Source organism: Mytilus californianus, unplaced genomic scaffold (genome assembly GCF_021869535.1).
Source record: "Mytilus californianus isolate M0D057914Y unplaced genomic scaffold, xbMytCali1.0.p SCAF_2, whole genome shotgun sequence".
In the NCBI taxonomy this organism is placed as follows: Eukaryota; Metazoa; Mollusca; class Bivalvia; order Mytilida; family Mytilidae; genus Mytilus; species Mytilus californianus.
The window spans coordinates 93,754,533-93,781,645 of record NW_026262668.1 but is presented as its reverse complement, the minus strand read 5'-3'; the positions used below and the strand labels follow the sequence as shown (position 1 = coordinate 93,781,645).

The 27,113-nt window shown below is 31.6% G+C and overlaps 1 protein-coding gene across 1 annotated transcript; it reads left to right on the top strand.

Annotated features, from left to right (window-relative positions):
* Window positions 1-14: 14 nt before the first annotated feature.
* On the top strand, window positions 15-26,947 carry LOC127730414 (SWI/SNF-related matrix-associated actin-dependent regulator of chromatin subfamily A-like protein 1). Its single transcript, XM_052238819.1, has 17 exons — window positions 15-71; window positions 1,394-2,171; window positions 4,622-4,672; window positions 5,206-5,389; window positions 7,111-7,261; window positions 7,589-7,747; window positions 10,035-10,100; window positions 12,104-12,241; window positions 13,012-13,091; window positions 13,692-13,824; window positions 16,657-16,727; window positions 22,251-22,350; window positions 23,139-23,324; window positions 24,301-24,401; window positions 25,158-25,251; window positions 25,663-25,771; window positions 26,584-26,947. Exons 2-17 carry the CDS (start codon window positions 1,424-1,426, stop codon window positions 26,829-26,831), a joined length of 2,619 nt encoding a protein of 872 aa, XP_052094779.1. The 5' UTR covers window positions 15-71; window positions 1,394-1,423; the 3' UTR covers window positions 26,832-26,947.
* Window positions 26,948-27,113: the final 166 nt, after the last annotated feature.

The window sequence follows — 27,113 nt, the reverse complement described above, 5'->3', positions numbered from 1 at the left end:
AATTAAATACGACTGTATCGAATTGCAGCATCTGGTTTCGATTTGATTGTGATTCTTGAAATGTTTATTAGGTTAGAAACTGCTATTCTCAAACACATATTACTGCATTAAACTTATACTTTTCATAGATGTAAAAAGCCATACATAAATTGCAACCGAGATCCTTTTAAATCGATCAGGTCCGGACGTGATGGTTTATAATTTTCTCAGTATTTTATGATACCCTAGCCTCAGTTGATATATAGCCGTATAGACCTAACCAACGGTCTTGTAATGAAATAGCAGGAAATTCCTACAAAAATTCAAATTTGACACAGTAGCTCGAAAACAGAATCCATAGCATAGTACTAACTGACTAAGTTAAACTGTTCAAGCTGCTTCCTCCAGGAGATTTATCCTCCTGGTCATTTCCTGGAAACAACCACCATGTACATGTAGAATCATGCTTTCACTTAACATTTGTTGTCGATGACAATTTAGGAAATTTTAGCATAAGTTATTTGTTCCCTCAGTCTCAACAGTTGTGGAATCAAACACATGCAATATCCCTTTATATGAAGTAGGTGCAGGTTGTTTCATTCAAGGTTAATTTGTACCTACGTTGAGACATATTTCTTACCTATGCAAATTTCACACTGTGAATGTTTCATACCTTTTAAAGAAAACATGTCTAATGTAAGAACTTGGAGTGAACAAGTAGGAAGCAATGAAGAGCTTTGGTAATGGTGCATTAAGAAAAAAATAAAAGTCATTTCATCATAGAAAATACAAAAAAGCATCTAATTAAACATAAATTCATTATTAAATCATAGAAAATAAAATAAAAGTATCAAATTAAACATAAATTTTAGATACAACACCTGATTAGAAATAGCTCTAAGAATCAATTTCAAATAGAATAAAGTTAGTTGATATTATACAGTGTTCTAGCTAGGCATGCTAGGATTTGAAAATAGAGAGTCACATATTTAAAAATGGCATTTTAGTGTGTTGACACAAGAAAAATCATTTATTCTATAACATTATAATGCAAAATGATCATATAAATTTGTATTTCTACATGATCATGATGATAAAACACCAGAAAAAGCAATATTAAAGGAGCACTTATAAATGTATACACTACTATTAAAAAAATCTATTTCTCTGTCAGGCAAAAAAGTTTATCAAAGAAGACACCAGTGCTGATTTAATAATAATAAAAAAATAAGTCTTCTAGTTTTCAATCAACATTGTTCAAGTATTTTGTCAAATTTTTCCTGATCACAGTTCAACTTCACTGTCAAACTTTTGGTTAAAGTTTGGGTTTAATATAATTAACAGTACATTTATGTAAGTGACTGATACCATTAATGATTAAGTCAGTAAATAGTCTTATTTGGTTTTATTTTAGATTTAGTTGGTATGTTATAATATATTGAAAATGTCCAGTAGTGGAGGGCTTACCGTTGAACAGAAAAGGAAGATAGAAGAAAATAGACAGAAGGCTTTGGCAAAACGAGCTCAGAAAACATCCCCAAACAAATCTGAGTATGGGGTCAATAATAACAGGACATCTGGAAATATACAAAAAACAGTAAATTTTACACCATCAACAAACAAAACATCTGTCACTAGTAGCTCTAAACTGGTGTCTACAACAGAAGTACAATATTCTGGTAATTTGTTTAAAGGAAATAATCTACCAAGGCAAACCTCTTACTCTTCATCAAACAATAAGAATAGCCTTAGCAATCAGATTAACAAACATAGTGCTCATACTCTCTCTAATCAAAATGTAGTTAGTTTATCGAGTCAAAACAGTTCTTCAGGAACATATAGACCATATACTAGTACTAGTGGTGTGGCTTCAAATAATGCTAGTTCAAGTAACAGTTCAAATAAACCATTCTGTAACACTTCTGCAGGGAATAGTGCTTCAAGTTCTGGTCTGCATAAACCATTCACTTCAACAATCTCACACAGTACTGAATCAAAACCAACACAGAACTTTAAAGAAATTCTGCCATCACAAGAAAAAAATGCAGATAAACAGAGGAATATATTTGGTGTTGGTGTTAAGCCAGTTAAAGGACAATGTATATTAATATCAAGAGAGAGGTTTGAAGTCAAAGTTGGTTATAGTCAGCCATTGATAGAGCTGTTTAAAAAGATGAAGACTAAAATGTATGGTAAGGATACATTTATAATTGTTATATAATGGGAATCCAGAGAGAAAGTTTTTTGAGAGTCAAAACTAAGTATCAAAAGTTGATTGTCACAGTAATAATGATATAAAATGTCTTCTGAAAGATGAATTAAAAGTGATCAGTAAAATACATATTATTGGCTACTACTGACATTTAGATAAGCATTAATTATCTTAAAGTACAATGTATTCTTTATCGGAGCAAGCCCTATCTATAACTTAATGTCTGGAAAAATATTCTGACTTTGAAAATATTTGACATATCGACAATGAGAAAATACTTAATATATTGACAATGAGAAAATATTTAATATATTGACAATGGAATACAGATTATCTTTAATTTTCGTTTGTTTTACATTTGATGTTCCAGTTTTATACATTGTAAGATAAGATAAGATAAGATAAGATTTATTTTATTAAAGTGTCACCATCCATTACAATATCTATATATATATATATATATACATAAAATCATGAGAACCTAACATTTAGTAAAAGGATGCCAGCCGAAAACGACTTATGAGACACTATCATTAAAACAAACAACTAATACATACATAAAAGGACAACTTTTTTATATTTAAAAAGTACTTCGTAAATAAAACCAAAAAAAAAAAAATCCATATATAATTTCTAGATGACAACATGTTTTCATCGGTAAAACATAGAATAAAGGGAACTAGCTAAAAGAGGAACCATATTCTCATTACACATAAGATAATGAAGCTTTTCAATATCGCATAAATACTCAAAATCAACATTTAAAAGACAGGCTTTGGCATATAATTCATGTCTGATATCAGAGTAAAAACAACAATTAAAAAGAAAGTGTTTTTCATCTTCAATTTGGCCACTATCACAAAACATACATAAACGGTCTTGTAGAGGCTCTGGTGGTCTAGCATATCGACCTGTTTCAACTTTAAATTGTAACGAACCAGCTCTGAAAAGTGACAAAAAACGTCAGTGGCATCTATTGTAGCTCTTACTTTTCCAGAAAATTTTGAAATTGCGGTTACTAATTATTACATGTAGATGCAACATACATTAAATATAAATACATGTTTGTAAGGACAATGAAATACAAGCTGTCATGTTGTTTTGAAGGGTAAGGGGTTTCTGCTACACAAGTGACGGCTGTCATGTTGTTTTGAAGGGTAAGCAGTTTCTGCTACACTAGTGACGGTTGTCATGTTGTTTTGAAGGGTAAGCAGTTTCTGTTACACTAGTGACGGCTGTCATGTTGATTTGAAGGGTAAGCAGTTTCTGTAGCACTAATGATGGCTATCATGTTGATTTGAAGGTTAAGCTGTTTCTGTTACACTAGCGACAGCTGTCATGTTGATTTGAAGGGTGAGCAGTTTCTGTTACACTAGTGACAGCTGTCATGTTGATTTGAAGGGTAAGCAGTTTATGTCCCACTAGTGACTGCTGTCATGTTGATTTGAAGGGTAAGCAGTTTCTGCTAGTCTACACTAGTGACAGCTGTCATTATGTTTTGAAGGGTAAGGGGTTTCTGCTTCACTAGTGATGGCTGTCATATTGATTTGAAGGGTAAGGGATTTCTGTTACACTAGTGACGGCTGTCATGTTGATTTGAAGGGTAAGGCGTTTCTGCTACATTAGTGACTGTAGTCATATTGTTTTGAAGGGTAAGCTGTTTTCTTCTATATTAATGACTGCTGTCACATGCATTTAAGGGTAAGAGGTTTCTGCTACACTTGTGATGGCTGTCATGCTGTTTTAAAGGGTAAACGGTTTCTGCTTCATTAGTGACTGCTGTCATGTTGTTTCACATGGCAAGTCTAAATCTGATGATAAGTCACATTTGGTTTAGTCAAACACAAGGAAAGAAGGATGGGATTGTGGCTACCACAAACATGACAAATGGAATCTATTTATAGTATTTGTGACACAGATACAGAGTATTCAGAAACAGTCAACAGAATCATAATGGTGTTTGTTAAACTTTCTAAGAGATGACCTTAACTTTACTGTACTACACATGCCTGTAGGTACTGCTGGAATGTTGCTACATGTACATAAAAATGGAAAGTTTGCATATAGAAAAATTGAAATGATCTCTTTTGTCATAAATTTTAGTTCCCAAAAAACCCTCAATAGATATAGGAAGATGTGGTATGAGTGCCAATGAGACAACTATCCACCTCAATGTCAATTTCTATATGTAATTTAAGATATGAATAAGTCCTAGCTGTATCCATGGTATCCTCTATTTCAATTTTAGTGGGATAGATGTGATTTCAATAATCAACTCACTTTTAATTATTTAGTGAAAATTTCCTTTGTTAGAACTGGGACTATTCTTTTTACAGAAGTTTGACAAAATAGTAAAGTTGAGTAATTTCAAAACTTATCTGGATACAAAAATGTGTAACTTTGCTTATGATATACCCTGTATTATTTTAGATGCTGTTACCAAAAAGTGGTCATTTATGCTTGAAGAGTATGAAGCATTCAGTAAGTTATTTTCTGATTACATACATTGAATGTCATTCTTTTGTACAGAGATTTTTTTGTCTGTGTAGTAACTTTCAAAATGAAGAACATCAATAAATGTAGAATATGAGTTTCAATAATGAATTAATCTACAAACAAGTCCTGGTTTAAGTTTAATGCATTTATAGGGAAAATGTCTACCAAAGTATTAAACTTCAATCCATCTTTTCAATAGAAAGTTGAAAAGTATTTTAAAATGATTTGCAAATTTCTCAAGTATTTAAAATTTTATATTATAATTCTAATAGTCATAATTACAATGAATAAAAACCATGAAATCAAATTCAAGATCCATGAAAATACAATTGTTTATCAATCTACTAAAATTGGTACCCATGAAAATAAATACAAATGTGTTTACCATTACCTATCCTGATCGATAAACCATGAGAGGGAATTTTAAAATTTAAAAGATTGGTTAACAGACAGTAAAGTGACTGTTGCAGTTAAAGTGTTTGTAAAGTTTTATAAGCACAATTGATTATATTTTTCAGTGAAGGAAGTAACAGTATTTAGACCACATGTGACAATAGAGCCTCTACCAAGGGCAATTTTACAGGTGTTTAATTCACAGTTAAAAGGAAATTACCCTATTAAAGACATCCCTAATGCTGACCTTTCTGAAGTGGATGTATCACTTGTCAACTCATTATTGTCCTTTCAGAGGGAAGGAGTCAAGTATGATTATGTTTAATTAGCCTGTATACTAGCCAGATGCATCCTTTGGCTTTATAATTATTCAAATATATCATGAGTAAAATGAGATATAGGTAAACACCAATGAGACAGCAACACAGTAATACAATAAAGTAAAAGACTCAAATTGCTGGGTTGCTCAGAAATTTTCTTAAAAATGGAGAATGCTCTATACAGAAAATTTAAATATTTGAAATATGAAATGTAAAAATTCCTCAAACAATATTAATAGCAGGTGCACAGTTTCAACATATATGTGAAGTTTCAGGGATCTGGGTTGAAAACTACACAAATAAGTTACCCACTCCCCTCTGCCCGACATCACCATACTATAAGCCAGTTTTGTCTTCGTCCAACCAAACCAGAAAGAAGAATTCTATGGGTTTCTAAAACATTGATGAAGGAATGAAATAAACAACTTTCAATTTAATTTATTTGATCTTTCCTGTATGTATTTAAAAAAACTGTTGAGTATGGATTGATGGACAATTTTTCAATTAAAGAATGTTATTTCATATTCAAATAAAATGCTCCTTTGGGCGCAGCTTGATACTACCGCCGAGGTTGAACCCTGAACAGTTGGGGCAACTATGGACACTACATTCAAGCTTGATACAGCTCTGAATTTGGATTGTGATTAAATATTTGACACATAATAGGTTTTGACTCAGAATGAATGTGGTCAAAGAACTGAAAAATTTGAAATTGGAATTTTACCTATTATGGTTCAATATCCAAAATCTAAATACAAGGTTAGATTCAGCATATCAGAGAACTCTAAGAGTTTAATTTTGGAAAGTTTGGACCCTTTGGACCTCAATGTGGACCAATTTGATAACAGGGCCCAAAAACCAAATCTTAATACAAGGTTAGATTCAGCATATCAAAGAACACCAATAATTCATTTTTTTTTTAAACCAAACAAAGTTTAATTTTGAACCCTTTGGACCTTAATGTGGACCAATTTGAAAACCTGCCCAAAAATTATAATTATAAATACATGGTTAGACTCAGCATATCAAAGAACACCTATAATTCAATTTTTGATGAAATCAAACAAAGTTTAATTTTGGACCCTTTGGACCTAAATGTGGAACAATTCAAAAACTGGGCCCAAAATCCAAAATCTAAATACATGGTAAGATACAGCATATTAAAAAAACAAAATTCAAGACTTTGAATTAAACCACATTGAAATTGGTCAAGAAATAAACAATTTATACAAAGTATTGTTTTTGGCCCCTTTTTCCTAAACAGTAAGGGCCATAACCCCAAAATCAATCCCAACCTTCCTTTTATGGTATGGAACCTTGTGGTACAATTTTATAGAAATCCATAGAATTATACTGAAGTTATTGTCTGGAAACCAGAAATTCCTAGTTTTTTTGCCCTTAATTCCTGAACAGTTTGGGTCATAACCCCCAAAATCAATCCCAAGCTTCCTTTTGAGGTTTGAAACCTTGTGGTACAATTTCATAGAGATCCAAACACTTATACTCAAGTTATTGCCTGGAAACCAAAATGTCTTCAGACGAGGACGCAGACATCGCCATAACATGATAACCCCATTACATGAAAGCATGATTTATGATAAATTGTTATTCCAAGAATATAATGAAAAAACTATCTTTTTTAAACTGTTGTAATATTATGTAGACTTTCACATGGAAACTAAATTACAGAAATATTCAGTGTTTTTTTAGTTTTAGTGTATCAAAGAATGGAAGGGTTTTGATAGCAGATGACATGGGACTAGGGAAGACAATACAGGCTATTTGTTTGGCATGTTACTACAGGGAGGAGTGGCCATTACTAATTATAGTACCATCTTCTGTCAGATTTGACTGGGCACAGGTTAGTTTATCTTGTTAAACACTTCGAGATAGAAGATGGATGAACAATTAATACTTAGAAATAACCAATAAATTATAGGAATTTGGCTTAAATTGTTATTCTTGTAAACTGCTGAAAAGTTTTCAGAGATGAACTTAACTGCTCACACCTTACTTAATTGTCAGCTACTATTGCCTTAATGATATTGATGGTTAAAATGTCTTTAAATGCACATTTGTAGGGTTCAATAATCAAGAACTTATTTAGTTGATGGGTGTAAAATATATTGTTTATCATATAACAGATAATTGAAGTACATATGATGGTATGCTAATCCTGTATTTTTAGCAAATTAGAAGATGGGTACCAAGTATAGACCCACAGGAAATTTCCGTAGCAACAACAGGAAAGGACACATCATCTAATCAAGTAAACATTGTGACTTATGACCTTGTGGCCAGAAAAGCTAAATATTTACAAGAAAAACATTTCCAAGTTGTAATTGTGGTAAGTTTTTCTTAGGGAACTGTAAATTTTATTATTGCAAAAAATTGCAACAGTTTAGGTTTTGCAAAAATAATTAAAATGGGAGCAGCTTGATACGACACTACATTCCAGCTTGATACAGCTCTGAATTTGGATTGTGATTAAATATTTGACAAAGCATAGATTTCTGACACAGAATAAATGTTGTCAAAGAACTGAAAAATTTGAAATTGGACTTTTACCGATTATGGTCCAGTATCCAAAATCTAAATACATGGTTAGATTCAGCATACCCAAGTTCACCAAGAATTTAATTCATTTATTTTTTAATGGACAATATTTGCTTAGTTTTTAAAAGGGTTCTCTTCAGCAAAAAAAAAATAAATAAATATAGCATTCTGAAAATTAATACCAGTATATACTGATACAGAATTACAAACAAACCTACCACGAAGTTCTTCAAAAGATTTACAAAATAAAAGAAGAATGTGTCTGAGGACAAGAATGGCCGCTCTCAAGCTTTGAAATTTTCTATGTTAAAAAGGGGCATAAATCTAAAACGGTAAATGACTCTGCCCAAAATGGAACTCTGTCAGTTTTGGTTCTTAGCATTGTGTATGAGTTTCATAAATATGGAGGAAGAAAACTTAAATATGGGTGCAGAAACGAAAAAATTTGCTAATTTCCAAGTTAAAGAGGCAAAATTCTAGAATGGTAAGGGACTCACTACTCAAATTCAACTCTGTCTGCGAGTTTTGGTTCTTAGCATTGTGTATGAGATTCATAAAATTTTAATGAGGAAAACTTGAGTTAGAGTGTGAAATAAAAATGGGACGGACGGACAGAAAGATGGAAGAATGGATGATCAAGGGTTACTTAAACCACCCATTGCCTATGACAGGGGCATAAAAACTGGAAAAAAAACAATTTCAAAATATCGTTTCTCGTAAATACAATGTCTTAAAAAATTTTATAAAACTTACCTTTAAAATTATTTCTCAAAATATCTAATAATGATCAGTAAATTTCAAACTATATTTATACATAATTTCTTCTCTAAAATTAGATTTGATGCTGTATCTATTTTTAACTATGACTACTTTCTATTAATTGTGCAATACAACCCTGAATTTGGATTGTGATTAAATATTGACATAGCCAGTGATAACATAGTTTCTGACACAGAATGAATGTGGTCTAAGAACTTGAAAATTTGAAATTGGACATTTACCTATTATGGTCCAATATCCGAAATCTAAATACCGATATATGGATAGAACCAGCATATCAAAGAACCCCAAGAATTCAATTTTTGATGAAATCAAACAAACTTTAATTTTGGACCCTTTGGACCTCAATAAGGACCGATTTGATAACAGGGCCTAATATCCAAAATCAAAAAGATGGTTAGATTCAGCATATCAAAGAACCCTATATATTCAATTTTTGTTGAAACAAAGTTTAATTTTGGACCCTTATTTGGACAAACTTGAAAACTGGGCCCAAAATCAAAAATCTGAATACATGTTAAGATTCGGCATATCAAAGAACCCCTTGAATTCAATTTTTGTTAAAATCGAACTTTAAACCCTTTGGACCTTAATGTGGACCAATTTGAAATACAAAACTTTGAATTAAACCACATTGAAATTGGTCAATAAATAAGCAATTTATAAAAAGTATTAGAAAAGTATGCCTCCTTTTCCTAATCGATTAGGGCCATAACCCCCAAAATCAATCCCAACCTTTCTTTTTTAGGTTGAACCTTGTGGTACAATTTCATAGAGATCCATACACTTATTCTCAAGTTATTGTCAGGAAACCAAATGTCTTAGGACGATGACGTTGCTGACAACGTTGTAACATTATATGACCGCAAAATTTTTGCGGTTGTATTAAAATGAACCATAACTGAGGAGGTGGGGGCTATATTATCTTCATGGTAATGAGATGTGTAAATGCTCATACAAATGCATACCAAATATCATTGACTAACTATAAGTGGTTCATTTTAAACTGACCTAATCACAATCTTTAACAAGTCAACTATGTCAAAGTTTCAAAGTCAATAGACCATGATTAAGGGGGCTGGACCAAATAATCACCATGGAAATGAAATGTGCCAATGCTATATACAACTGCATACCAAATATTATTGACTTACCAATAGATCTTCCCCTTAAAATGACCTAATCACAAACTAATACATTTTTGAAACTGTCACTACTGGGAACAGCATGCCTTTGTCTAAATTCATGCAAATGGATTTATTATTTGTACAAATGTATCCTTATTTATATATTTGCAGGATGAATGTCATTTACTGAAAAATTACAAAACAGCAAGATGTAAAGCAGCATTACCTATTTTACAGGTAATTTTTACGTTTACTGGATGTATTATGGTATACCATTGTCCGTCTGTCCGTCCTTCAGTCCGTCCTTCAGTCCTTCCGTCTGTCGTCAACATGTCGGACAATATCTCAAAAACTCTTTAAAAAAGGAGTAGGTCCAGTAAGACCCCTTTTTGGCCCCAAAATATAGCAGTTTTACAAAAATGTTAAAATGTAAACTTTAAGTTATTTATTGGTAAGAAGAATGCTTCTGCTACATAAATATGGGCTGTTTTTGACAATACAATGCACATATATCGGGTACTAGCATCCTTTAGTCAGGCTAAATTACTGAAATCTTCACAATTTTAGCATTTTAGTTAAATTTTAGACGGTTTCCGTCTAAAATGAAAGTGGCCGCATATGTTTTCATTCATAATATTGAAATGTAAGTTGTATTTGATGATACTACATAACATATATAAAGGTTGAGGATGAACACGGATGCGGCCACTTTCATTTTTGACAAAAAACATCTGAAAAGTGACATTTTTGGCATATTTGATATATTTTTCATATTTAAGCTTGAATCGGAGCGTTTTTAATGACTAAATCAGTTATAATCATTCACAAAAACTAATAGAATCAACTTAAATAGACACTTTAGTGTTCAAAAAGTGTCCAAAATCCTTCGTCATATGAACCTGAAATTTGAGGCCAAAATCGGGCCTTACCGGACCTACTCCTTTGCATGAAACTTTGGTGGTGAATTGTTTATATCTATTGACGTGAGCTCCCTTTGGATTTTTATAAATTTGAAATTTTATGTTTCCCAGTTGTGGGGTTTTATTCATGAAAAAAAGAGGGATTTTCCAGTTTTCGGACAATAACTCAAAAACACTTTCGCCAATTTGCAAGAAACCTTGGTGAATTGTTATATCTGTTGATGTGAGCTCCCTTTCAATTTTTATGAATTTTCGATTTTATGTTTCCGAGTTGTGGGATTTTATTCATTAAAAAAGGGGGATTTTCCAGTTTTCGGACTATAACTTAATAATGCTTTGAGCAGTTTTCATGAAACTTTGGTGAATTGTTTATTTCTATTAACGTAAGCTCCCTTTCGATTTTTATAAACTTTAGATTTTACGTTTCCAAGTTATGGGATTTTATTCATAAAAAAGGGTTGATTTTCCAGTTTTCAGACAATAACTCAAAAGTGCTTTGAGCAGTTTTCATGAAACTTTGGTGACTGGTTTATATCTATTGAAATAACCTCCCTTTAGTTTTTTTATAAATTTCTGATATGAAACTGAGGAGTTGTGAAACTTTATTCTTTGAAAAAGCGACAGGCATATCATGCACTCATGGCGCAGCTCTTTATTAAATTTGAAGAACATTTTGATTGGACAAGAGGATTATTATAAAGTTACATCAATTTGAACTTTCTACTTTTGTCATGAAAGTTGTCATAGAATATTTTAGAGGAATGAAACGCATTTATATAAATTTATATTTTCCAGATGTGAATTTATTTTTATACAAAAAAATATAACATAGGTGTTTAATCTCCAGATATAGGTGGAATACCTTTGAATATTTGAAAAAATGGGGGTCTCACCCAAATTTCAGAGAAAATGAATGTCAAAAATAGGGAATCTCCCACTTACTACCTATTCACCATTATTTTTCTATAAGAAGTAGTTTGTTCTCAGAAGGAGTATGAAAAAAAATTTAATTGTGAATGTGATTTTTTTCATGATTATAGCACCAAAATGGGTAAAAATTGATGAAAAATGGGAAAATCATTAAAACTGGGGTACTTTCAAATGGCCCTAGCAAAAAAAGAAGTGCACCACCATATGATTTTTTCTTCATCAATTACTTTCTTACAGTCATATAAACACAAAAATTAGGTTAAGAAAAAAAGTTTAATTCTGGAAATTCTTGGCTCCTCAGAGGTGTACATCCTTAATAGGATGTGCAGTTACAAATTATCAAGCAATTAGTAAAACAAGTTCAGTTAGTAATAAAGATTTTCATTTCAGAATGCTCATCGAGTGATATTACTCAGTGGTACACCAGCACTTTCCCGACCATCAGAGTTATTTACACAGATATCAGCTATTTCTCCATTCATGTTTAAGTTCCAAGATTTTGGTATTCGATACTGTGATGGTAAACATGTATGTAGAAACTTCTCTTGATTATTTATTGAAAATCTGCTTTAGAATTTAAATTTTCAGTTTTGAAGTTAGGTATATATGATTTAAAATAGCAGGCTGTCAATCTTATAGCTATTTGAAGATATAAATGCATAATATATTATCTCATGTACATCCACCTTGTGTACCATCTCATTCAACATTCTTTTTCTAGACCCACCTGAAAAAATATCAGAGCATCCATACTGTTCATTCGGATTGTATGAGTAAGAGTATGGGCATTTTCAGTTTTGATTAGATATGATTGAAACTTTGATAAAGCCTTTTCAAACTCAAATTAGCATGTAAATACTAGTTGACCTTAGATTTAAGTTCCAATTTTTATCATCTAAGGCTCAAACTAGGTTAGCAAATTTGCATTTTTTCTTATTAACTAATTTTATATGATTTTTTCAAAATTTAGGCTATAAAGGTAAGTATCTCCTATCCTTTGGTTCCTGATTGATATATTTGTAGTAGTTAGTTTCCTTTAAAACAAATATGGCAAATTTTACTTGTAGTTAATGTACAGGTTTTTCTCAATAAACTCTATGAAATATATACGAATGACAAAGCTTTCTACAACAATATGCATATATTTCATAATTGATTTCTGCAAAGCATTTGATATATGTCGAAGACTGGTGAAATGAAAATGTATAGAAATAGAACATAAGAAAACTTTCCTTATTTTATTCAATGTTAATAGTATACTACTAGTAACATTTCATATAAGCTTTTGTTGTTTTCAGCAACCATGGGGTTGGGATTTTTCTGGATCCTCAAATATGGCAGAACTTCAGATTCTTTTAGAAGAAAAAATTATGATCAGGTAATGTGTATGAAGGTATTATATACACTAGTTTCAGGGGGAAATGATAATCGGCACATGTTTTTTTTATGTTTTGTCAAGTACAAGATAAAAAATGAGTTGTCATATGAAAATTGTTGTGCTGGGTTCATTAAATTACAAAGTTATCATTAGATATGTCGCTCTTTTCAGGGGTTCCAAAGAATTATTAAAATCTGTCTAGAGGCAAGTCAGAAAATGTTGTCATGAAATTGTTAGACATGAGGTTTGCTAATACCAAGGCATTCCATTTTTCATTATTTCACTTCAAAATAACAACAATATTACAAATTGATGGGACCATCTATAGAACATATATAAAAGAGACATTAAACCAAATGAAATGAATGATCAGAATAGTTTATACAAGGAGTTTGAAGCATACATATTTACTACTGGGAAATAGTTTATGTGTGGTCAAGCCCCCTCATTCACAGGATTCCTGAATTATCTTTATACAAACATGTTTCACCCAAGAGAGCAGTCCCAATACTTACACAAAATGTTTGTGTGTGTGTGTGTATAATGACAAACAAAAGACATGTTTGACTTCCATTTTATTATTATCATTATTTCTAATAGGAGATTAAAGAAGGACGTACTTAAAGAATTACCAGCCAAAGTACGACAAATGGTACTTCTGGATCCTGGTGCAATTAAAAGTACTAAAGATTTGAAAAAGGCTTCAAAAGTGATGGACATAAAAAATTTGAAGGTGAGGAAATTTATGTAGATTGTAGATGTGAGCTGTTCACAAGCACACATTGCAGATCATTTAAGTGACACAGAGTTATTATTTTAAAACTAAACAATGGTTAATTGAAAGCTTTGATTCACCTCTATAACTGACAGGTAAACAAGGGTTAATTGAAAGCATTGATTCACCTCTATACCTGACAGGTAAACAAGTACCAGACATTGATCAGTCTTTATGAAGTTTACTTTTATGTTTGAATGGTTAGCAACTAATTAGTTTTAGCAAAAAATGTAGTAGTTTGTCAAATTATATCAAAACTAAGTAAATTTAAAGGTTTTAAAATAAATTAAGGTCTTTCCACAAAAAAAAACATGTATTTTAATATGAAAATAGTAAAATTCGGTTTAAAATGTCATTTCCAGCGTCAAATGAAAGCTTATTGTACGCTGATTCCAAAAATATATGGTTTCTATACAATATTTTTTAAATAAGGGAGATATTTGTTACTTCTGGTTTGAAAAATGTTACTTCCGGTATTATTCAAACATTTAATTGACACTGATACCAAAAATATCTGGTTCTATAAACTTTTATATTAATTAAGTACAAAAAAAAGCTACTTCCGGTTTACACAAGGTCACTTCTGGTTGGCTTTTCTTAGGTTAAATGGCTTGAAACCTAATGCAAAAAAGTCCCATGGCTTTATCATGTTTACATGTTTAGATAAAAGCAAAGGTCAAAATCTAGAACGTCAATTTAACCTATGACCTTGAGCTCAATTTCAAGGTCATCAACCAAGGACCTCAAATCAAAAGACCCTAGGTCTTAATTATATTTGGTTCATGAGTTATATCACCATATGCATATTTTTAAATAAAAGAGGAGAGAAAACTCTAATTTGATGTAAGCGTACCCTTTAAACCAAAATGTTTGTGTTACGACATGTCACAACTAACAATTAAGTAAAAATATGTTGTCTATATCTTATATTGTGTTTGAAAAGAGGTGAAAATAAGCCAAAATCCAAATTTAGAAATGACATTGACATTTGACCTTGACCCTATTTTCTTTTTTTTGGACCAAGGACCTCAAATCAAAAGACCCTAGGTCTCTATCACTTATGGTTTACCAATTACAATTACATTTTACTTATTCTAAATACAGAAGGGGAAATAACTCTCATATGGAGTTTCCAGACCGCTTCGGTCAAAATTGTTTTCAAGATCCTGAGGATATAACGAGCAAATTGGTGAAATAATTTTGTCGTAATCTTTAACAGTTGGGAAGGAGATTTGTACACAAGAAAAACAGTGTTTGGGGAGATAACTCTTACAATAAAAAGTGTTTGGCTTAACAGGGTCAGTTTCAAAATAGTAATAATCAGAACAAATACAAAAGGTCTTTCCACAGAAAAGTGGAAAAACCTCATTAACCGAATCACATTGTTTGCATATGTACCTATGTGTGCAGGTATGAAGCATAAAATATGCTTACAATTTTTTATTAGACCGCAAAATTTTTTGCGGTCATATATTGGTATCACGTTGTCATCATCGTCGTCGTCCGAAGACATTTGGTTTCTGGACAATATTTTTAGTATTAGTAAATAGAAATCTAAGAAATTTAAACATAAGGTTTATAACCACAAAAGGAAGGTTTGGATTGATTTTGGGGGTTATGGTCCCAAGGAATTAGGGGCCAAAAAGGGGCCCAAATAAGCATTTTTCTAGTTTCATGACAATAACTTGTGGAACAGTGTATGGTTCTCTCTGAAATTATACCACAAGTTTCCATACCACAAAGGGATGGTTAGGATTGGCTTTGGGGGGTTATGGCTCAAACCGTTTAGGAATTAGGAGCAAAAAAGTGAGAAAAAACAAGGGTGTCCTGGTTAATGGACAATTACTTAAGTACAAATTACAGTGTAAGGGAAGTAATTCAAACACACGAGGAGGGGGGGGGGGGGGGGGGGGGTAAAAAAAAATTGGTGGTGGGGGATGAGGGGGGACAATTTTTTTTCAAGATTTCAGAAATCAAAAAGAAAATCCTTCAAATTTTTTTTTTTTGAAGGGGGGAGGTCAATTCGCAACTGCATAGTGTATTGCACAAAAGCAAATTCAAATCATACAACTTTGCCCCAACTGTTCAGGGTTGGACCTCTGCGGTCGTATCCAGCTGCGCTCGTTGAAGCAATTTATTTTTTTAAGAATAAATGAATTAGTTTTATAACTAATTGTATGTTTCTCTCAAGTATTTATTTGAAGAAACATGAAAAGGTGCGAAGGTTTGGGTGTTTGTCAGAAATTTACAGGTCATGCTTAGATTTTATGTACTCCATCTCTGTTCTGAGCTTTATCGCTGTCAAGTCAACATCTGTTATTAGGAAGACATGTGCCAGTAAACTTTCTGGTCAGAATTTTATTGCCATTATAAGTCCCTTGACATTCTGCCTTCAGAGGTATCACTGTTAGTTAACTGAACCCATATTGATGTATGAGTTACTGTCAGTAACAGATAACAAGCATCAAAATCTGAAGTATCTTATTTTCTGGTGGTGTGACCAACTACTCATCCCCTTCCATGGTCACCTTGATTGGCCAGAATGCCTTTTGATACAAAAACAAAAGAGATTAAAACGGGATTGGATAAAAAATATCTGGCAGGCTAAAAAAATTTCTGAAGTCAAGAATAAAAAAAAAAAAAAAAAATCCCTGCATTCATAACGCAGAATGCATATTAATCATAAAGAAGACCAAAACTGACAACTTAATAAAAACATTATAATATGACATAGTGTCCAAGATTGCTGACAGTCATTAATTTTACATTTTGGATTATGTCATATTTCAGGGTATGGAAAGAAGAGGTGCTCTGTTAGAATATTTTCACCATACAGGAACAGCCAAAATACAAGCTGTTAAGTAAGAATTGTAATAGATTTTCTCTGTTGGAATATTTTCACCATACAGGAACAGCCAAAATACAAGGTGTTAAGTAATATTGTAATAGATTTTCTCTGTTGGAGTATTTTCACCATACTGGAACAGACAAAATACAAGTTGTTAAGTAAGAATTGTAATAGATTTTCTCTGTTGGAATATTTTCACCATACAGGAACAGCCAAAATACAAGGTGTTAAGTAATATTGTAATAGATTTTCTCTGTTGGAATATTTTCACCATACAGGAACAGACAAAATACAAACTGTTAAGTAATATTGTAATAGATTTTCTCAGTTGGAATATTTTCACCATACAGTATAATAGATTTTCTCTGTTGGAGTATTTTCACCATACAGGAACAGCCAAAATACAAGTTGTTAAGTAATATTGTAATAGATTTTCTCTGTTGGAATATTTTCACCATACAGGAACAGACAAAATACAAACTGTTAAGTAATATTGTAATAGATTTTCTCAGTTGGAATATTTTCACCATTCAGTATAATAGATTTTCTCTGTTGGAGTATTTTCACCATACAGGAACAGCCAAAATACAAGTTGTTAAGTAATATTGTAATAGATTTTCTCTGTTGGAATATTTTCACCATACGGAACAGACAAAATACAAGCTGTTAAGTAAGAATTGTAATAGATTTTCTCTCTTAGAATATTTTCACCATACAGGAGCAGACAAAATACAAGCTGTAAAGTATTAAAGAATTGTAATAGATTTTCTCTATTGGAATATTTTAACGATACAGAAACCATTTAAAAAAATTTTTTAATTGTAATAAAATGCTCCGCTGGGAGCAGCTTGATATGACCGCAGAGGTCAAACGCTGAACAGTTGGGGCAAGTATGGTCACTACATTCAAGCTTGATACAGCTCTGAATTTGGGTTGTGATTAAATATTTGACACAGCATAGGTTTCTGACACAGAATGAATGTGGTCAGAGAGCTGAAAAATTTGAAAATGGACTTTTACCTATTATGGTCCAATATCCATAATCTAAGTACAGGTTCGATTCAGCATATCCAAGTACACCAAGAATTGAATTTATTTATTTAATAATATCTAAGCTTTTAAAGGGGTTTGCTCCATCAATATTATATATGTATAAATATAGCATTCTGAAAATTAATTTATACAGAAAACTACCAGGAAGTTCTTCAAAAAATTTACAAAAAAACTGAAAAAACAATTTCTAAAATATCATTCATCATTAATACAATGTCTTTAAAAAAATCTATAAAACTTACCTTTCATCATTTTCAAAATAACTTATAATAAACAATTCATTTCAAACTATATTTATACATAATTTCTTCTCTAAAAATAGAATTTATGCTGGATCTATTTTTAACTATAAATCTACTTACAATTTCTATAAATTGTGCCATACAGCTCTGAATTTGGATTGTGATTAAATATTTGACATAGCATAGATTTCTGACACAGAATGAATGTGGTCTAAAACTTAGATATTTGAAATTGGACATTTATCTATTATGGTCCAATATTTAAAATCTAATTACATGGTTAGATTAAGCATATCAAAGAACCCCTTAAATTCATTTTTGTCTCGCCTTGACGGAGTCAAAAAGCGAAACATAGGTATGCTGTTTCCGGCAACGGCGGAGACGGCGGCGTCAACAATGTATTACTGTGGATTAATTTATTTTTGTAGGTACCAATTTTCGTGGATTGAGGAAAAGTAGCATTTTCATGGATATTTAATTTCGTTGTTTTGGCAAAGTCTGCACACATTCCTTTAGAAAACTTGTAATTCGTTGAACATTTAAATTCGTGGTTCCACTGTACCCACGAAATCCACGAAAATTGGTATCCAACGAATATTAATGAATCCACAGTAGTTTGTGATTAGGTCTAGTTCATGGTGAACCACTAGTGGTAGGTCAATGATATTTGGTATGCAGTTGTATTAGCATTGGCACATCTCATTACCATGGAGATTATTTGGCCCTGCCCCCTCAGTCAAGGTCTATTGACTTTGAAACTTTGCTTAGTTTACATGTATTAGTTTGTGATAAGGTCAGTTTATGGGGAACCACTAGTGATAGGTCAATGATATTTGGTATGCAGTTGTATTAGCATTGGCACATCTCATTACCGTTGAGATTATTTGGCCCCGCCCCCTCAGTCAAGGTCTATTGACTTTGAAACTTTGCTTAGTTTACATGTATTAGTTTGTGATAAGGTCTGTTTATGGGGAACCACTAGTGATAGGTCAATGATATTTGGTATGCAGTTGTATGAGCATTGGCATATCTCATTTCCATGGAGATTATTTGGCCCCGCCCCCTCATTCATGGTCTATTGACTTTGAAACTTTTGCTTAGTTTTCATATATTAGTTCATGATTAGGTCAGTTTAAGGGGAACTGTTAGTGGTAGGTTAATGATAATTGGTATGCAGTTGTATAAGCATTAGCACATCTTATTTCCATGGAGAATATTTGGTACAAGTTAATGTTTGTGTTTAGGTTTGTTTAAAGGGAACGACTTATGAAAAGTCAATGGTATTTGGTTTGCAGTTGTATTAGCATTGGCACATCTCATTTCCATGGAGATTGTTTAGCCCTGTACCTTCAGTCATGGTTCATTGACTTTGAATATTTGCATAACTTAAATGTTAAAGTATTGCTATTTTAATTTCAACACTTGCATTATCAAAATAACAAATAGGCGAGACATATCTCTGTGTTAACATTTTATTTTTATGATATCAAACAAAGTTAAATTTTGGACCCTTTGGACCTCAATGTGGACCAAGGCTTCCAAAACGGCCATATTTGCAGGACAATATAAATTTATAGGACATTGTCCGACTGGGCCAATCATGAAACAGACATCCTACGTGGGTTTGCCATTTCAACATTCATTTAATTCAGAAAAATCAACCATTTTGCCTTGACCTTGTGTCTTAAACAGTCACACTTTTCCGGTCATAAGTGACAATACTCTATAAACAAGCCCTACTATAATCCCCTCTCATTACAATCAAGGTTAATTAAGTGTCTAACAGGTGAGATTTACCTGTGATCACCTGTGTCAGGTAAACTATTTGTAACGGATTTCAATTGATCATTTTTGAAGTTATTTTTTTTATTAAAATTAAAGACATTCATGGTTTAAATATATCTACTTTTTAGCAAAACAGATTTAGACTATCAGAAAAACATATTTAAATAAAACCATAAGATCATAATTTACAAAGGTGTCAGACAGAACCAAGTCGATTGTAATAATAGAAGTGTGCACAAGGGTGATATTTATTATCTAATAATGCGTCCAAATTCATCCAAAACGAAAAAAATGTCATTTATTCCATTTTCTTACGTTCATCTCAAGAATTTTCCCTGAGAAATAACTTGGAAAGAACTGCCTAAAATCAATAATGCTAGATAAAAATATATGGATTTTGCACAACCATATCTGTTCCGCGTTCTATCTTCTTCTAGTAAATATCCAGTATTGGAAAACGTGTTTATCAAATAACTAAGCTGGTCCTCAACTGACTGATATTCTTTGTTAGTCTGCGGATATATATAGATTCTTACATTGATACCAGTGGATTATCGGATTTATCCAATCGAGATAGTTAAATTATCAATTTTAAAGTCCGAGCCTTGGCGAGGACTTTAAAGTTTATAATTTAACTATCGAGATTGGATAAATCCGATAATCCACGAGTAACTATGTAAGAATCTGTTTCTCTAATGATTGAAAAATAAATTTTCCTTTTTTGCTAAACTAAAATCCCCTTCGAGTGCCTTCCACTTTCCATAAAGTTGTCAATTTCATTAACACCTGTTAGCATATTTTGATGCATCCAGTGAGCTGAGAAAGGTTATGACCCTTAAACTCATCCAATCATCATCTGAGATCACTGGCAACCACACGTTGATTAAATTTTTTTATACAATGGGTTCGGAAAGGGATAAATTTCCAAAGAATTAGAGAAATGCCAATTTGAACCATGTACTATCAATGTAATTGCTAATGTCAAAAATGAAATTTATATAAAAACTGAAAAAGTATGAAGTCTACGAAGTTTATCGTTCTTTAATAGTTTAATGGCTTTATCATATGGATATGTCCATCTTTTGTTATTGGGTACCCTGTCTAAAGGGATAAAAAACAGGATTGAAAAAAATGTCCGGCTGGCTCAAATATTTTTTAGAAGCCCTGATGTGGATCAATTCAAAAACGATGCCCAAATACAAATTCTAAATACAGTTAGAATCAGCATATTAAAGAACCCTAAGAATTCTAGACTTTGAATTAAACCCCATTAAAATTGGTCAAGAGTTGGTCAAGAAATAAGCAATTTATACAAAGTATTTATAAAGTATAGTTTTTGGCCCCTTTTTTCCTAAATGGTAAGGGCCATAACCCCAAAAATCAATCTCAGCCTTCCTTTTTTGGTATGGAACCTTGTACAATTTCATAGAGATCCATAGACTTATAATCCAGTTATTGCCCAGAAACCAAAAAATCCTAGTTTGTTAACCCTTTTTGGCCCCTAATTCCTAAACTGTTTGGGCTATAACCCCCAAAATCAATCCCAACCTTCCTTTTTGAGGTATGGAACCTTGTGGTACAATTTCATAGAGATCCATACACTTAGACACAAGTCATTGTCCTGAAACAAGAATAATGCTTGTTTTTGGCCCCTTATTCCTTAAAAGTATGGACAATTACCCACAAAATTAATCCCAACCTTCCTTTTGTGGTATGTAACTTTGTGGTACAATTTCATAGAGATCCATACATCTTTACTCATGTTATTGTCTGGAAACCAAATGTCTTCGGACAATAACGACAACGTCATAACATTATATGAACGCAAAAATTTTGTGTTCCTATAAAAATTGTAATACATTTCTATTATAATGAACAGTAACTTGAAATGTATATCATATAATAGTCATGGAGTAAGATCCATGTAAAAAGGCAACTTTTTGATTGTGGTGGATGTATTAGTAAATATTCATGTTTGGTCTGAAATGGGACATTAAATTTATAGTAGCAATAGGGAGATAAGTTGCCATATAGCCTGTGCAGTAGAGAATGCAATCATTAACATTTGGAACATATCTGTATGTGAACCTCAGTAGACTTTGTTAACCTACCAAATTACTAAAACTGAAATTGTTGTCAAAACAGTTTTGCTATGGACTTTTGTCTAAAACAAACTTACAAATTATAAGGTATAGTTGCAGAAAAAGAATAGAGAAGTTTCTATAAAAGTTATCCTTAATTTCTCAAGTTTTTATGTCCTGCTTATGACAGTTGTTATATCAGTCAGATAAAAAAAGACAATACTTAACTGTAGGAATACTAGTTGTTAGTTTATATTCATAATGAGAATAAGAAACAGAATTTCATAGATAATATGTGTATTGTGAGAAGAAGTCTATATTTGATAATATTAATTTTGACATTATTATGATAAAATATTTCTCTATTTTTTTCAGAGATTATTTGACAGATTTATTTGAAACAGACAGAAAATTTTTAATGTTTGCCCATCACCAAGAATTTTTAGATTCTGTAGAAGAATTAGCTCAATCTAAAGTAAGTTAACTTATATAAGAAAAATAGGATAAGTCATACTTATATACATAAGTTTGTATTCACTATCATAGAAATATCATGCTATAAATTTGCTCACAAATGATTATCAATAAAAGCACCTCTTCAAATTTAACAGACAAAATACAAGTCTGTTCAAAAAAGTCCTGCTGACTTCTGAGAGGAGTTTTTGAAGAATGAACTAATTTAACAGTTTTTCTATTGATTTAAAGAAATTGAAAAACAAAATGTGAAAATTTTTCGAAAAGTTTTGTTTTCAGAAATTTCAGTTAAAATATGTGATGAAATAGTGTTATTTATTTAATCTAACAACAATGAAACTTAATTATATCATGAAAGGGTTAGGTACTTGGAGCTTGCTTTCAGTATCTGCAAGCATTCTTTGATACAGTATTATATTTTCTCTAATTCATACCCGATTTATCCTTTTCGTGACCTGTTGAATATTTTTATTTAACGTGTGGTTAGTTTGATCTCAGTTTTTCATTGGTCAAAATTCGATTATGACATAAAATTTTCTTGCTTTCCTCGGAATTTCTTATTGTGACGTCATGAAAAAGGGTGACCATGCCTGATGACGTCACACAGAAAGAACACATCTTTTTGCAGATCATTCGAAAATTCGGATTAAGACTGTCTGTATATCGTCAAAAAATCATTAGAGAAACATATTCCAACACCAAATCTCGTGCAATACAATATTTATCCACTTTCAACAGTTCAATTTTTACACATGTAATGTTAATTTATGCTGTTTTTTTTTTTTACAGCTTGGAAAAAACTATATCCGAATAGATGGAAAAACATCACCAGAAAAAAGAAATTACTTCTGTAAGAAGTTCCAGGAAAATCCAGATTATAAACTGGCTATTTTATCAATCACAGCTGCTAATGCAGGCATTAATCTATCAGCAGCTACTTTGGTTGTGTTTGGTGAACTTTTCTGGAATCCAGGGGTTAGTATCCATTAAAATCAAAGTCTTGTTAAAAAGATGTTTGCTTTATTAAGTTAGATTAAATTTGTTTCTAGCATTTTTAAACGTCATTTGTAAACTTGTTAATTTTGAATATCAACCCTCATGGCATATAGCAAAGATGTATCTGTGCTTTACTTGTTGATAAGATGATTTGGACATGCATTGTTAGTTAATTTTGACTACATTACATGATTTACTGATTTTAAACTTTTGATTCAAAAGACTGTATAACCTAGTAATCTTTTCAGAAATCAAAATGACTCTTTACCAGATCATGCGAGATTATATATTCTAATGCAATTTTTATGTAACAATTTTTATTCATTGGCTAAAAGTTACCATCAAATCCACAGTTGACATGTTGTAACTAAGGAGTGACCAGCCATTTTGAATTGCTTGGATCAACTAATGTTCGGTTATTACAATATTATCCAAAATAAAACACCTACCTCAAAAATGCCGTTTTGATGTGGTATTAAATCTTTGAATCTTAGAAGTAACGTAATAACCTTCAGTTTGTAAGTTTTCATTTGTATGACGTCAGGTTTAATCATGACATCTATGTGCCAAAATCATTCATGAAGTTTCACGGAATTTTATTTTATTTCAAATGTATACATTTTTTCAAACTTTAACATATTATTTCTTTTTGTAATGTATTAGAATCAGAATAAAGTACTGTAGTTGAAGAGTTGAATTTTGATTTGACAGTAACAAATATCCATTTTACTGTCTCCGCTTGGCGTCGCCAGTAAAACTGCATTTGCGACCGTCAAATAGCTGAATCAGCATCTCTTCAACTACAATACAGTTATTCCTTCAGTAATGTACATAATAAAATTCTTCTCAAGTTTTCACTCGTTTTTTAAACGAAATCATTTCACATAGACGGACAAACAAAAAAATTGTTTTCATGAAAAATACCTGAATTACTAGAACTACTATTTATTTATAGATACTTGTACAAGCTGAAGACAGAGCACATAGAATGGGACAACAGGACATGGTCAGTGTACATTACTTAGTGGCCCAAAACACGGCTGATGACCAAATATGGTATGTTAAGTAAAATGAAGGTATTTTTATTGATTAGTATAGAAGACAAAATCAATATTTTGTGCTTTATAAAACTCATCGTCCGAAGAATGATATGTTATTTTCAAGGTACTCAGCTAGGGTATTCATTTAGGTATTTTTATTATAAACTAAGTGGTAAATACAGATAAATTGTATGTGTAATACAATCATTGACAAGCGTGCTGTATCAGCCACCCGTGATGATATCGATATCAGCACGGTTGCAAAGGCTTTATCACACCTTTAATCTGTATGACGTCACGTCATCGATTGCAGTCACTGTTGCAAAGGCTTTATCAAACCCCTAATCTGTATGACGTCATGTCAAATCTATAATCTGTATGACGTCATTTCAAACCTCCTCACCTGTATGACGTCATGTCACATAAAAAACATCTACGTGAGGTATATGTATATAATAAAGTATATAATATATGATATGGCTTTTTCAATATCAACCCGAGACACAAATATAATCCCAAGAGCTCTGCTCTTGGGATTATATTGGTTGAGGGTTGATACGGGTGTGATTTTTAAAAAGCCATATGATATTCCCTATTTATTATATTAAGATAAACTGAATGGCTTTATCAGGATTCTATAAGTCAGTGGTTGTTGTTTGTTGCCCATTAATCAATGGTAATTATGCTGAAAATAATAAATGAAATTTTATAAAGAAGTGTTTTAGAGGGATTTTTGTAAAGAAAGAGGTTTTATATCTTCTTGTATTTATAGGCCCTTGGTACAGAAGAAATTAGATGTTTTGAACAAGGCTGGACTAAGTAAAGATGACTTTTCTTCTGCAGATACAACAACAACAAGACTAAAGGTATCTACAATTCAAAGTATCATTGTTTTTGAAATTATAGAAAAAGAGAAATATCTATTAAATGTGTCTATTGTTGAAGTCTGTAATTTTACTCTTCCAATGTTTTTTGTGTTGTGGGAAGGGGCTGGCATATTGTTTAACCTTCGTCCTTCTTTGGTCCTACATAGGGTTACTTTTACACTTTTCATGAACTTTTTATATTACATATGGTGTTAGTACATATACTAAGGTTGTGCATATTATCAGAATTATAATTTTTGTCAAACTTTTTGCAAATGACAAGATGAAATGTGTGATTTCTATTTGAATGCCTGCAGGCTACATGGTTAAGTCTGGGTAACAATATTAGTATTGTCTGAATTGAGATTTATTTCTGTATAAATCTTTAATTTCATGTCTATTTTTCTACAGGATAGCAGGCAAACAGATTTGATGCAGTACTTTGAGGAATCCTTCATAGAAGAGGATGACAGTTTTATTACTGAAAATGTTGACCAAATAGAAGGACATGATGACAATGGTTGGTTTTTATGTAATTCTGATGCTACAGATGCTGACAAAGTCAAAATTGATATTAACAAAAGATTTGGATTAAACATCAATGGGATAACAATATAAGATCTTCATGACACCATATTGCAAGCTCTAAATTGCCCCAAGTTTGGACAGGTTAGGGATTAATTCCACAGGGATAAACATCTGACATCAACATCAAGTTTTAAATGGACAAAAAATATGTAGAGATAGCCAATACTTTTGAAAAGACACCTGACTTGAAACAGAAAGTGACCATAAAATGTCACTAAAGGCATCAGTTATCTTTCATTGTCCATTTGTACTCTAGAACAAACTTGAATGGACATCCTATTTCAAAACAAAAAAGAGATTGGATAAATAATAAAAATGTTGTCTAGACAATATAAAAGTAATGAGAAATGGATGAGAAAAAAGTTTTTTTTTTATATATGGTGTATTATTTGCCTTTTTAAAGTTTTAATTTGTAATTTTCCATATTTTATTTTATTCAATTTATTGCCTACCAGAATAGGAATTAATTTTCGAAGTACATTCACTAGATTACAATTGGTAATGTCAAAAAATGCAATTCTCCTATCTTAAACTTAACTTAGCTTTTCAGAAGTTATTTTCCTTTACAAAATTTTTGCAATCATATTGATTAGGTCTATCAGTTTTACCAGTAATCAGCGATTTTCAAAAATAGATGCATGAATCTATTTCTGAATTTACAGTAATCATTTTGATGGACCCGTTTAAAATGAATTTATCTTTTACCATTCTGTTGAATTTTTATGAGATTTTTTTTTATTTCAGAGGTTGATTATACACATTCCAAAAAAGATGGATCTTTACTTAACTATTTTTCCAGCAAGAAAAAGGAATCTTCTAAAAATGTGCCAACAAACAGTTCATTCAAAAATACTAATACACAACAAACAAGTGGACAATGTGCTAATATTGAAGGTCAGAGTTCAAAGGATGATTTTGAAGATGACCTGGAACTTTTAATGGATGATGATGACTGGGATGAAGAGCCACAACAAAAAAAAATTAAAACTTGAACTAATATTTTGATTATTGTGCAATAATTACAAGATCTGATGAAGGTGCTATCTCTTATTTTCTGATACATAAGAAACAAATTGTTATAATAAAAATTTTCATTCAGCAGTAAGAAGTTTCCTTTTGAGTTACAGTGACTTGACTATGTGTGTTACTGTATAACTTTACCTACAGCTCAACCTGATTTTAAAATTGACAATACAATAGGGACATTTAAATTGACCAGTTGGTATTGTTAGATTTAAATCTACCTTGATGCTACAGTTTTTTATTTACCTATT

Bases quoted from the DNA above. Each gene is read 5' to 3' on its own strand.
- LOC127730414 (XM_052238819.1), top strand. From the start codon at position 1,424: ATGTCCAGTAGTGGAGGGCTTACCGTTGAACAGAAAAGGAAGATAGAA. The intron at 16,728-22,250 runs GTAAGAATTGTA...TATTTTTTTCAG, and splicing joins GCCAAAATACAAGCTGTTAA to AGATTATTTGACAGATTTAT. The intron at 25,252-25,662 runs GTATCTACAATT...ATTTTTCTACAG, and splicing joins CAACAACAACAAGACTAAAG to GATAGCAGGCAAACAGATTT.